This window comes from Leptonychotes weddellii, chromosome 10 (genome assembly GCF_054177405.1).
Source record: "Leptonychotes weddellii isolate Sample4059 chromosome 10, ASM5417740v2, whole genome shotgun sequence".
Classification (NCBI taxonomy): domain Eukaryota; kingdom Metazoa; phylum Chordata; class Mammalia; order Carnivora; family Phocidae; genus Leptonychotes; species Leptonychotes weddellii.
The window spans coordinates 96,345,345-96,359,353 of NC_138378.1; the positions used below are offsets into that span (position 1 = coordinate 96,345,345).

At 36.8% G+C, this 14,009-nt stretch overlaps 1 protein-coding gene across 2 annotated transcripts in view; it reads left to right on the forward strand.

Moving 5' to 3' along the window:
- Nucleotides 1-14,009, forward strand: part of HEATR5B (HEAT repeat containing 5B) — a 103,925-nt gene that overhangs the window by 10,731 nt on the left and 79,185 nt on the right. For both annotated transcript variants that reach the window (XM_081796918.1, XM_081796920.1), the window contains exons 6-13: nt 1,939-2,110; nt 3,557-3,714; nt 4,644-4,893; nt 8,403-8,558; nt 9,069-9,319; nt 10,881-10,992; nt 12,480-12,632; nt 13,672-13,771. In XM_081796918.1, coding sequence (XP_081653044.1) covers nt 1,939-2,110; nt 3,557-3,714; nt 4,644-4,893; nt 8,403-8,558; nt 9,069-9,319; nt 10,881-10,992; nt 12,480-12,632; nt 13,672-13,771 — 1,352 coding nt within the window. The remainder of the gene's footprint in view (nt 1-1,938; nt 2,111-3,556; nt 3,715-4,643; nt 4,894-8,402; nt 8,559-9,068; nt 9,320-10,880; nt 10,993-12,479; nt 12,633-13,671; nt 13,772-14,009) is intronic.

Genomic DNA, 14,009 nt, shown 5'->3' on the forward strand with positions numbered 1-14,009 from the left:
TGTGAATGGTGTTAGAGAATGGTTGAGTTTCATTCTTCTGCATGTGGCTGTCCAATTTTCCCAGCACCATTTATTGAAGAGGCTGTCTTTTTTCCATTGCATGTTTTTTCCTGCTTTGTCAAAGATTATTTGACCATAGAGTTCCATATCTAGGTTCTATCTTCTGTGCCATTGGTCTGTATGTCTGTTTTTGCGCCAGTACCATGCTGTCTTGGTGATCACAACTTTGTAATATAGCTTGAAATCGGGCAACGTGATGCCCCCAGCTTTGTTTTTCTTTTTCAACATTTCCTTGGCGATTCGGGGTCTTTTCTGATTCCATACAAATTTTAGGATTGTTTGTTCCAGCACTTTGAAAAATGTCATTGGAATTTTGATCGGGATGGCGTTGAAGGTATCGATTGCTCTGGGTAGCATAGACATTTTAACAATGTTTATTCTTCCGATCCATGAGCATGGAATATTTTTCCATCTTTTTGTGTCTTCTTCAGTTTCTTTCATGAGTGTTCTGTAGTTCCTAGAGTATAGATCCTTTACCTCTTTGGTTAGGTTTATTCCGAGGTATCTTACGGTTTTTGGTGCTATTGTAAAAAAAAATCTTAAAAAAAAAAAAACATGAGAGCAAACATCCTTGTCTTATTCCAGATCCTTATAGAGAAAACATTCAGTTTTTTCCCATTTAGTGTTGGTTTTTCTTGATGACTTTTAGCAAGTTGAGGAAGCGCCCTTATATTCCTAGCTTGCTAAGAGGTTTTATCAGGAATGGATGTTGGATTTTGTCAAGTGCCTTTTGTTTTATATTTGATTTCTTATGTTGTTTTTGTTGTTGCTTTTTCTAGGTAGACTTCTTATTTTAATTTAATGGTAGATTTACATGCAATTATAAGAAATAATATAGAGATGTCTTTATTACCCAGTTCCTTCCAATGGTAATATCTTGCAAAGTATAATACAGTATTACAACTAGTATATTAGTGTTGACATTGACATAGTCCATTGATCTTGTTTAGTTTTCCCCAGTTTTACTTGTACACAAATTCAGTTTTAAGATGATTTATTTGAGAGAGAGTGTGCGTGTGTGAGTGAGTACATGGGGGAGGGGCAGAGGGAGAGAATCTCACGTAGACTCCCTGCCAAGCGAGGAACTGGTCACAGGGCTTCATCCCACAACGCCCCTCCTCCCCAGGATCATGACCTGAGGCGAAACCAAGAGTCAGAGGCTTAACCGACTGAGCCACCCAGGTGCTCCTACAAATTCAATTTTAAAAATCAATACTGGGCTATTTAGGTTATCTTTTTTCTTTAGTGAGTTGTCTATTTCAATTAAGTTGTCAAATTTATTGGCATAAAGTTGTTTATGATGTTCTCTTTGTTCTTTTAATATATAGTCAATCTGTAGTTATGTGACCGCTCTCATTCCTAATTTTGGTAATTGGTGTCTTTTGTCTTTTCTTTATCTGTCTGGCTAGAGATTTATCAAATTTATTGGTCATCTCAAAGAAGCAGCTTTGGGTTTTATTTCTATTCTTTTTCAGTTTTCTATTTCAGTTCTGTTATCTTTATTATTCTCTTTTCTCCCCTGCTTACTTTGTGCTAAATTTGCTCTATGTCATGAGTTTCTTAAGGTTGAAGCTGAGGTTATTGATTTGAGACCTTTCTTCTTTATACTACAGGAGTTTAGTGTTAAATGTCTTCTCCTAAGTACTGAAAACTCTCTCGAGGCCGTAAGCTGGGACAATTACAGTGTTAAGTTTGTTTTCCATCTCCTAAGCATTGCTCTCCTTCACTGCCTAATGTCCAGTGTCGTGAAAACTCTTATTTCGTATGTTTTAATTTTTTGGTTATTTCAGGAGAGAGAGTAAATCTGAATCTTGTTACTATATCTCTGGAAGTGGAAGTTCTAGGATGTAATTTACTTTTTTTTTTTTTAAATTCCAGTGTTTACTAGAACTACAGAATGAAGCTGTGTTCATGTGGACTGCTGAGTTGGAAAATATTGCCACTCACTGCTTTAAGGCTTTGGAAAACTCAAATTATGGGGTTCGAGTGGCAGTGTCTAAACTCTTAGGAACAGTCATGGCTACAGCGTTGATGCCAAAACAAGCAACAGGTATCATTTGCGAATCCCTGATGTAGACTGTAACAGATATTTGAAGGTATATGAAATCTATCTAAATAAGTTACTTGTTATAGGCAAGTCACTTGAAAGATTTAAATTGTTAAGCGTCTTTGTCTACTTTTTCAGGGAATAGAACTACCCAAATGGCATTTTTCTTGATATAGACAAGACATTTTTTGTGGTTATAATGTACAGGATAATATCTATCAAGTATACTGGATATAAAAGCAAGTAAGATTTATGAAATGGTTTTGTATAATCTTCAGGGGACTGGATTCTGGCACTTAATATGCTTCCTTACTTGCAATCTCTGATGAGTAGATCCCTTTTATAGTACAGTATTATTTTTCTTTTGTTTTCTTTTTTTTTGGCCATTACTGTAAGCAGAGTCAGAGACATTTGTCCTGTGACTTCTGCTGTGCCTCACAGTTGCATAGAGGTGCCTCAGTGAGGGTTGTGAGTGGACCCTGAGGGAGCCCGGCCACGCCTGCTACTGTCCCCACCCCTACTCCAGCTCTGTGTAGTAGAAGGAGAATCAGATGTTATAGATTCAAGTCCTAGCTCTTTTGTTAATTAGCTGTAAAACCCTTTGAGCTTTAGTCTCTTTATCTTTAACGATAATAATTTCAGTCTGTGCAATTAGATGATGATGATGACAGGTAACGTTTATTAAGTACTATGTGCCAGGCACTGAATTCAGCATATAACTGAGTTTTATTGAATCCTCACAAAAGCCCTATGAATTATAAGTACTGTTACTATTCCCAATTTATAAACAAGGAAATTGAGGCTTACAGAGATTGTGTAATTTGTGTTCTCTTAAGTGTTCTGTTAAGCATCAGAGCTGAAATTCAAACCCAGGCAGCCAAATTCCAAAGTCTACATACTTAATCATGAGCTTTATACCTCTCCTACAGACTTTTTGTGAGGATTATGTTTGCAGCTGTATGTGAAAGACTTTATAAAATATGAAACTCTGTGCAAGGGAATGGCAATTCGGCTTCAGTCCAGTGACATTTTAATCTATTGCTAACTGTTGTCTAGAAAGCATGGACTTGGCAAAGTTTCTTTGAGTCTACTCTGTTGGGAATGAGGGCTGTGATCAATTAGCAGTATGTGCTATGGATGTGCTTTGTCCTTGTTGTGTTACATATATCAAGGTTAACATTATTAGGCTATGTTTGGAGTAGATTTAATAAATTTCTTTTAATCTCTAGCTCCTTCCATGTTTCCTAGCATTTTTTGCTTCAAAATTGAATTTATTTTTGCAAGTACATTGTAAATTTAAAGACTATAAGACAATGGAAGGACCCTCTTTGTAGTGGTTTAAGGATCCTTAAAAATAATTACTTGAATTTTTAAGCTAAATTTATTAGAAAATATTATCCAATGAATAGCAAAATATATTGCTTATGAATTTACTTTTCTTCCTGAAAGTAATGCGCCAGAACGTGAAGCGAGCGACATTTGATGAAGTCTTAGAACTCATGGCCACAGGATTTCTACGTGGAGGGTCAGGTTTTTTAAAGAGTGGTGGAGAGATGTTAAAAGTCGGAGGGTCTGTTAATCGTGAAGTGAGAGTTGGAGTCACACAGGTTTGTAATGGATACGTATGAAAGAATTCCGTTCACATTGCTGGTGAAATCTCACGGAAGACTCAGTACACACAGATTTTTTATATTGTCTGCTTTTTTTTTTTTCCAAAATGTTTATTTTACCAAATGAATGACATTTAGATTCCAAATTACACACTTATATGGAAAGATAGATTCTTAATGATGTGCAAATAAGCCTTTGTCTGCTATATTTATGTAAGTATCCCACATTTTCCCAAATTTTACTTGGCAGAAAATCAGATGTAAAATAATTCAGTTTTAGTTGAAATTGTATTCAAATAGCTTGAGGCATTTAGAGTTTAATGTTCTGCAATGACTCTGTAGCTAATCGTATTGGTTAATACTTCGATTGGATTTATCATTAATGAGTAATCACCAATATAATTATGAAACTAATCCTGACTTGTAGTTAAAATTACAAGATAATAATTAAGCAAATAAGGTGTTATGGTTAATGATCTAAGAATAATTAATACATAAAAAGATAAAATGTTTCTTTGTGATCTTAGTCAAAATCACTCCAACTGTACATTGTTCCTGAAACAAGTGTAAAGTAGAAGTAAACCATTTTTATCTTACGGTCACAAGCAGGGCTTTCTAGTCCTAGGTCAATGTTTATTTAGGATGTGACAGTTTTCTTAATCCTATAACCTATTACCTTCCTCATCATCAGGATGAATTCAGCTTTCCTTCCCTCCCTCCTCACTGTCATTTTACATTCTTCAGGAAGCTACTAAGAACAGTTTTTAGCCAAAGATAATTCCACCAGTAATTCCTATGCTAGAAGTACTAAAAAGGTTTTAAGTATTGAATTTTCTCAACTTTAATCTCAAATATAATTTATTTTGTGTGCTGTGATCATTTATTTCTGTATTGCTTTATCTCTAATCTCATATCTTTATTTATAGGCATATGTTGTTTTTGTAACTACATTGGGTGGTCAGTGGTTGGAGCGTAGCTTTGCTACATTCTTGTCCCACGTACTTGATCTGGTTTCCCATCCTCGGGCAACGCAAACACATGTAGAGGCTGTGTACTCAAGACGATGTGTCTCCTTTATCCTAAGAGCTACTGTGGGCAGTTTGCTAGGTGAAAAAGCCCAGATTGCAGCTGCCAAAGAGATATGCCAAGCTATTGGAAAACAAATGAAAGCAGTAGGTAAGAATTGATATCTTGATGTGTGTTGTTGATTTCTGTAGTCATTTAGCTTTATGTTATTATGCTTAGTAAATACTAATGGGTCTGATTAGTTCATGTCCTTTTCTGGACTGTGTTTTAAGAGTCACTTTTATTGAGTACTCTTATTTGTTATTAAAACAACATAATTACAGTGATATAGAATTTTTAAAGATTTGAGTAGCATGTTTGAAAGGTTAGGTTTTCTGTTTCATTTCTAGTACCTGTGCTGATGTTCTAGCTCTCCTGGTATTCAGCAGCATAGTGCTTTGCTATCTTTGAGGAACAACCTATTGTAATTTTTCTGCTTGGGCCTTTTGTTTTATAAACACGTTTGTTTGTTTTCCTTTTGTTAATAGGTGTAATAGGAAGACTTAGGAGCAATTACAGGTGGTTATTAGCCCACTGTAGGATATACTGTGAAGGCTCAGTTATTCATAATTAAAAGAAATGTCCATTTTATAAATTTCTCAGTTTAAGAAGTAGTTATTGAGTATCTGAGATTGCAAAGCAGTAATTCAGGGTTTGAATAATGAGTGACGTAAAAGTTCCTGCCTTCATGGAGCTGTTAATCCGATTAGGGAACTAAAGGTAAAATATACATTCCGTAGGACAGTTCAGTTTTCTTAACCTTAATCAGGCAAATTATATTGCCTAATAGTGGTCTTTAGAAATAAATAAATCTATCTTTTGATTGCTAAACCACAGATCCTTGACCAGGTACTATCTATATCTGGTTCACTATTTTTTTCCCACAATCTGGCACAGTGTTTCTAGCCCTTAAACATTTCTTCAACACATTATCGTAAAATTTTTTTCAAGTTGTGAACCTAGGACAGATTACTGTTTTAATATAACTGAAGAAAAATACCTCATTAATTTAAACACCCTTTAATTCACAATTCATAACTTTCAGTTAGCCCTATGCATTTCAAAATGCTTTGTTTGGGGGCACCTGGGAGGCTCAGTCGATTAAGCATCCTACTCTTGATTTCAGCTCAGGTCATGATCTCAGGATTGTGGGATCGAGCCCCACATTCAGGCTCTGCATTCAGTGGGGAGTCTGAGATTCTGTCCCTCTACCTTTCTCCCATTTGCTTTCTCTCTCTCTCTTTCGCTCTCTCAAATAAATAAATAAATCTTTTAAAAAAATAACAATTTAATGAATAGAGAATAATCAGTAATTTATATTTAAAGAATATATATTAAATATTTTATAAAATCAGTAAAAGTAAATTCACAAATGGTTATAGTTTTCATTGTTTATAATAGCTTTTACTTAGCATATCATTTTTATTTTTTTATTTTTAAAAATTTTTTACTTAAATTTTAGTTAACATACAGTTCAATTGTGGTTTCAGGAGTAGAATTCAGTGATTCTCATCACGACAAGTGCCCTCATCATGACAAGTGCCCTCCTTAATACCCATCACCTCTCTAGCCCATCCCCCACCCACCATCTTCCATCACCCCTCAGTTTGTTCTGTATTGTTAAAAGTCTTTTACGCTTTGTTTCCCTCTCTCCTTTTTTACCCCTTCCTATATGTTTATCTGGTTTTTTTTTAATTCCACATATGAGTGAGATTATATGGTATTTGTCTTTCTCTGACTGACTTATTTCACTTAGCATGATACACTCTAGCTCCATCCACATCAAGCAAACCATTTTTGTTTTTTTATTTTTAAAGATTTTTACGTATTTATTTGAGAGAGAGAGAATGCACAACCAGGGGGAAGACCAGAGGGAGAGAGACAAGCAGACTCTGTGATGTGAGCGCGGAGCCCATCTTGGGGCTCAATCCCATGACCCTGAGATCATGACCCGAGCTGAAATCAAGAGTTGGGTGCCTAACCAACCGAGCCACCCAGCTGCCCCAAGCAAAGCATTTTTAAATGCATAGGGCTAACTGAAAGTTATGAATTGTGAATTAAAGGTGTTTAAACTAATGAGATATTTTTCTTCAGTTATATTAAAACAGTAATCTGTCCTAGGTTCACAACTTGAAAAATATTTGTACAATAATATGTTGAAGAAATGTTTAAGGGCTAGAAACACTGTGCCAGATTGTGGGAATAAAATAGTGAACCAGATATAGATAGTACCTGGTCAAGGAGCTGTGGTTTAGCAATCAAAAGATAGAGTTCCTGCATTTCGAAGTCCAGAAATAGCTAAAAATAACGAGGTCCATAATGAAAATTACAGTCTGGGGATGCCTGAGTGGCTCCGTCGGTTGGGCATCTGCCTTCGGCTCAGGTCATGATCCCAGGGTCCTGGGACTGAGCCCCACATCGGGCTCCTTGCTCAGCAGGGAGCCTGCTTCTCCCTCTGCCTTGCCGCTCTCTCTCCCTCTCTCTCTGGCAAATAAATTAAATAAAATCTTGAAAAAAAGAGAAAATTACAGTCTATAATGTATTAATCTGTTCTGTTATTATATATTATATATATTTTAGTCTATTTTTAAAATTTAAATTCAATTAATTAACATATAGTATATTATTAGTTTCAGAGGTAGAGTTTAGTGATTCATCAGTTGCATATAGCACCCACTGCTCATTACATCAAGTGCCTTCCTTAAGGCCCATCACCCAGTTACTCCATCCTCCCACCTGCCTCCCCTCCAGCAACCCTAAGTTTGTTCCCTATAGTTAAGAGTCTCTTATGATTTGTCTCCCTCTCTGATTTCATCTTATAGTCTATTAATACACAATGAATGCAAAAAAGGTGAGGAAGTTTTACTGATTTTTTAAAAATCTTAAAAGCAGAATTAAATACATGTTAAATACATTTCAGTTCTATTGAAAGGTCAGGGAGGAGGGCAGCAAAGCTAACGGGAACTTTGAGGAGCATCTCAGTAAGGAATTCTAAAGCCAGTTTCCTTATGGATCTGCTTTCTGGTCAGTAATTCAACAATGTTGCTATCCATATATTGCAGCACTTGAGGTAGCAACAATAATATTGAAGTAACAATAATGGCCGCTGACACTGACTGCATGTGTATTGTGGGAAGCATTGTGCTCTGTTCTTTATGTGAATTGACTTTTTAATCACCACAGTACTCTTTGAGATAGTCCCTTATCCCTCTCAGCAGAAGGAGAACTGGAGACTTGGGTTAGTGGAGTGGCTTGCCCAGTGTCATGTAGCTGATGTGACTGGTAGAGTTGCGATTGGAAGCCACGTGCCTTTCTGAGGAACCAGTGCTTTGGTACGCTGTGCTTTGCTGCTGCTTGCTCAAGTTAGGGCTATTCCCGGACGCAGGCTGAATACCTCCGCGCATACTTCAGTACTGCCTTGATGTCACTAAACAGTGTTCTCAGTCACTTCAGTGTTTAGTTACACTGGTGTTCTGCTAAGAAGTAGTTACATACAGAGCTTTTAACACCCAGGCATCAACTGGTGCAAATACTGGTATAAAAATGTCAGTTGTAGAAATCAAAAAAGTTTTGTCACAACTTAATTCACCCACATCAAACACATGATTCTGTGTTTCCAGAAGCAGTAGTGAATGATACTAGTGGTGAAAACAAATCTGGAGCAGCAGACATTGCAGCAAGCCAGCATGTGATGGTCTGTGCCCTCCAAGAACTCGGGAGCCTGGTACAGAGCCTGAATGCTACTGCATCCCCTCTTATTCAGGAAGCATCTATAGGTATGATAATTCACTTACTTGCTGGGATTCTTTTTACCATTTAAAAAAAAAGTCATAAGTGTGATTGATATTTAACTCCTGATTAGTTACTTGCCATTATAATGAGTAGTTTTCAGATCATTTGTTAAAAGTTCAGTTTTATTTAAGTTAAGATTCACTGGGTTTGTGAATGTTGAATAAATGGTGAAATAAAGGTTGGGGAGACAAATAAAGTCACGGTAGTTTGTTTCTAATAATTGGCTAAAATTTGTTGAATACACATTTAATTTTTACATCAACCTTTATATTTTTGGGGGATGTAATTATGCATGTTTTTTTTTTTTTTGTAGAAACTGTTCCTTTAAAATTCTCTACTATTTCTGAGATAATGTATTGTGTTTTGGCAAAGTTCTGAAAGTATTTGGGTAAAACCATAATGATTATGATTTTAATCATGTTACACATATTCTTCTTGTTCATGAAATCATTTGACTTCATTAAAGAGGCATTTTTTGGTGTATTTCTCTTTAGGACTTTTGGAAACCGTGACTTCAGTGCTTCTTCATCCAAGTATGGCTGCCCGGCTTGCCGCCGCCTGGTGTCTGCGCTGTGTGGCCGTGGCTTTACCATTCCAGCTGACACCGTTTCTAGACAGGTGCGCAGAACGGCTCAACAACTTGAAAACTTCACCGGAAGCTGTTAGCGGTTACAGCTTTGCAATGGCTGCTTTGTTAGGTGGAGTTCATCAGTGTCCGTTGGGCATTCCTCATGCCAAGGGAAAGGTATGACAGAGACCGTGGAATTATAAGTGCTGTCATGTGGGCTTTAGTCTTCATTGGAACACCTTCTGTGTTTAATGTTGAGCTGGGTGATCAACAGTTTTACTATAGTAATATAAAAAACAGTGTTCTGCCAATATGGAGTTGACAGACCCTAATTACAATTTGATATTTAATTCTGCATAGGAATAGTAGATTTTGTCTGGGTGTAGTATCATTTTATTTTAGAGAAAAAAAAACTTTACAGTAATTATGTGGAAATCAGAGCTTTTCTTTCAGCTTTTAGAGATAAAAATTCATATTGCTGTATTCAAAGATAACAGGAGTATATGTTATTGCATTTAGTGTTTTGATAATAATAATAGTTGAATGGTTTTATGAGTCAGTTTCTTTCTACTATACCTGCTAATACTATTATGGTTTTTTCTCAAGAATATTGTTTATGTAAATATTATTTGCAACCTTACATATGTAGATTCTTTCTGGGACATTAGGCCCAGATCCATTCGTTCTTAAGAGTTCTGTAGCTACTGCTCGAATCTCAGCTTCCGTCTCCTTTTGTTGTTTGACTGCCTCCTCTCTGATTATCCTGCCTGCAGTCTTTCTCCCAACTCCCCATACCACTTCCATGTTTCACATTAGCTCAGAGACCCTTCGGGACTACCCAGTGCTCAGAGAATAAACATAATCCCCTCTGTCTGGTAAACTGGCACCTCCGCAGTTTGCCTTCTTTCTACCCATTCATTCTCATTTCCCACTGCTCTACTTAGACTAGTCATCTTGCTTTCTTCTCATGCCTTTTTCAGCCTTCATGCCTTTGTTCGTACATTAGAATCTCGTCCCCCTTCTTGGTCACCTGTACCAAACTTATCCATTTGTTTGAAGGCCCAATTAGAGTGTCACTTCTTTCATGCCGTCTCCTCAGAGCTACTCCATCTAGGATAACCTTCCCCTTTGCAGACCACGACTACATCTGTCTTACTATTTTGTCATTTAATCATGTGCTGCTTGTTACTTCCCATTTTCCCTGTAACAGATTCTCTAATAAGACTGTAGGTGCCATAAGATTAGCTTAATGGCAGAAACATAATGGGAGTTCAACAAATCTTCGAATATAGGATAACAGTACTACCAATAATAGCATTTATTAAGTGGTTGCATGGACCAGCACTCTTCTGAGTGCTTTGCTGTATTAACTTACTTAATGCTTCCTGGAGTGAGGTTGGCATTCCTGTTATACCTGTTTTACCAGTAAGGGAACTGAGGCAGGGAAGTTAAGTTATCCCAGGTCAGAAAGCCAGGAAATGACAAAGCTGGGATATGAACCCAGGCAGTCTGGCTCTGGAGCTCTCTCTTAACCACTGTGCTATGTGGGGTGTCCTCAGAGACAGGCGTGCAGTCAGGATAAAGCAGACCTTGATGTTGCCTCTTTTAAGACATGTTAACAGCAACAACAAAAAAGGACAACTTTTTTTTTTTTAACTAAGCACACTAGCTATGTATTTTCTTATTTGATTTCTTTAACTTGTTTCAGTTAAAATCCAATTTTAAACTTCTCTTGCAGATGGTAGTTAGTATTGCTGAAGATCTCTTACGAACTGCTGCCCAAAATAGCAGGCTGTCTTTACAGCGTACCCAGGCTGGATGGCTTTTACTTGGAGCACTTATGACTTTAGGTATAGTTATATTTGAGTAGGATCTTGTCTAACTGTATAACTGTCAGTAGACGATAAAGAAAGTTTAATTTAAAAGTATTAAACTTCACATTCTAGACTGTGAATGACATGAGAAAATTGGTGAAGGTGTTTTTCCTCTCATTTGGGAGTGGATTCCTATTTTTGGTAATTTCTGCTTAAGTACATTTAATGAGAAATTTGTTAACAAAGTTTCACGTTTACTATCAGAATAGGCCTGGTCTAACTAATTGGCTTAGTGTTAACCAAATGAGATAAGAGTATGGGGGCACATTCCATCCCCAGAGTGACGTGAGTGGCATGATTTTGGTAGGGTGGTAATAAGGTCACATTTAAATGGTCTTTTTGGTGCTGCTTTTCTGGGGTTACCATTCTGCATTTCACTTTCCTAAGTGCTGTGACAAATCTGAGATACAGGCAAAGTTTAGCACTGTACAGAGAACAGAAAGACATGTTGTCCTGGCGATGAGATGTGTCTACTTTTTAGTTCATGTGTGTGTGTGCTCTACAGAATCACTCACCACTTTGAGCATCTACCTTTTGGAAGGTATACTTTGCCCTAGTTTTCTAAAGAAAATAAAAAGTGCTAACTTTTCCAGAAATTTATGTTAAATACGTTACATGGTATGTTAAAGGAGTTCCTCAGAATGTAAATTCTTAGTTCTAAACATACCGCTCCTCCATAAAACAAAATTAGCCATATCAGTTGCCCCCCAAATAGAGGAATATATAGACGTATGTGTGTGGGACTTGGGTGTCTATGTTTATATACATGTGTATTTATAGAAAAGATGTCATAAGCTGTATCCCAGATGTATTTCATTATTGATAATGCATAAGCCACCATTCTGAATATAGTTGGGTAATATCTTTTAAAGTACTTGTTATGGATTTACGTTTGGCTGCTAAAAATGTTGATACTTTGTAGGTGAGTTTTATTATGCTTTAATAGATATGTTAAGAAACATTTTGAGGTGGGGGGGAGGAGGTGGAGGACGGTGGTCAAAAGGTATAGCCTTGCAGTTCTGAGCTGAGTAAATACAGCGGTGTGGTGTGCGGCACGGTGGCTGCAGATCACACTGCTGTGTGACAGACAGGAGGGCTGTTAAGAGGGTCAATCCTGAGAGTTCTCGTCACAAGGAGAAGATTAAAAAAAATTTTTTTTTCATTTTATTGTGTCTATATGAGATGATGAGTGTTGGCTGCACCTGTCATGGTACTCATTTTACAATTATTTATAACCCAAACCATCATGCTGTATGCCTTAAACTTATACAGCAATATATGTCAATTATTTCTCAATCAAACTGGAAAATAAAAGACGCACGTTGAAAATCTTACATTACAGGTAAAGATAGAGTGAAACGATGGGTATTGTTAAAGCCTATGTGGGGCTCTTTGACTTTGTAATGTATGGTTTATATATATGGTTTATGTGTATGGTTTCGCATTCTCGTTTTCTCCAATAGGACCATCTGTTGTTCGTTATCATCTGCCCAAGATGTTGTTACTGTGGCGAAATGTTTTTCCCCGTTCTCTAAAGGAATTGGAGGCTGAGAAGGCCCGAGGCGATTCTTTTACCTGGCAGGTGACATTGGAAGGTCGTGCCGGAGCTTTATGTGGTAAGAACTGAAAGGATTGTACTCTCAGAATATTATTTTATTACTAAAATATTTGTGAGGGGAAGGAAAATAACTACTTCAAATTTTTATTTTAATGTGTAATAATAAATTCATAGACTTGTAGATTTAGAGAGAAACTTTATAAATAACCTGTGCCGGTTTGCTAATTTTGCAATGGAAATGAAGCTGAGACTCTCAAAAGGAGGTTAGCATTAGTGGTAAGATGAGAGCCAGAGCCCAGTTATTGATTCCCAGTTACAGCAGTAGTCCACCTGTCAGAGAGGCACGGGCCACCACGTAAACAGCCCGGTAGGTATTCAAAGGAAGAAGAAACTCACGGTCTCCAAGGTCACTGAGTTGACAGTACGTCTTTTCATAATGGACAGACAGCCAGCATTATCAAATCTGCAAATGTTGATGCATTTTTTCCAGACATCAGTGTCAGGAAAATCATGAATAAAGTTGTTTTTGTTTAGAAGTCGGCAACTTACAAGAAAGGCTCAAGTTTGGTTTCCTTTGGGAACTAGAATTACCCTGGGTGACTCTATTCTTTTTTGATTTATCTCAGAGTGAAAAGTGCTTCTTTTTCCAAATTGTGGGAAACAGATATACACTAAAGCATAAGGGTGGCAGGGCAAGGGGTCCGTTTTGTTCCCACACATCTAAGAGCTGTTTTTGTCTTAGTTCTGTAGCTAAAGGGGCAGCAAAGATGTTCCTTCTATCTGAGCTATTTTGTGCACTCTTGGTTCTGTCTTGAAACTGCTTTCTTTGTAGTTGTCTGAATTTAGTGATGTTACAAGACCTTTGATTTCCCACTCACAAAAATCTCCCTAACAGATATCTTCCCTCCCTCCACCTTTCTTCTAGACTTTTCTAATGATTTTTCTCTATAGTTGCAGTTAGTTCTTCTTTTGGTTTGACCTGATTTCAGAACCTTATATTGTATAATAATGGAGAATTACAGGTATCTTTATATAATTCTATAATTTTATTTTCACAAAAGCTATCTTAAATCTGTTCTTTTAAATATTTTATCTAGCAATGAGGAGTTTTGTTGCACATTGCCCCGAGCTCCTAACTGAAGATGTGATTAGAAAATTGATGACCCCTATTGAATGTGCCATGACTATGATGTCACAGTAAGTAAGCAGTTAGGACAAGTTAACATCCAATTTTGCATATTTATAAATAGTCATGTTTTGTATTTCCCTCTAATGTCATATATGACACATATAAAACTTTACTGTCTTAAAATGACCTTAAAAATTATAGTAATGTGCTATGGTGAGCGCTGTGAATTGTGTAAGACTGTTGAATCACAGCCTTGTACCTCTGAAACAAATAATACATTATATGTTAAAAAAAAAAAGAAGAAGA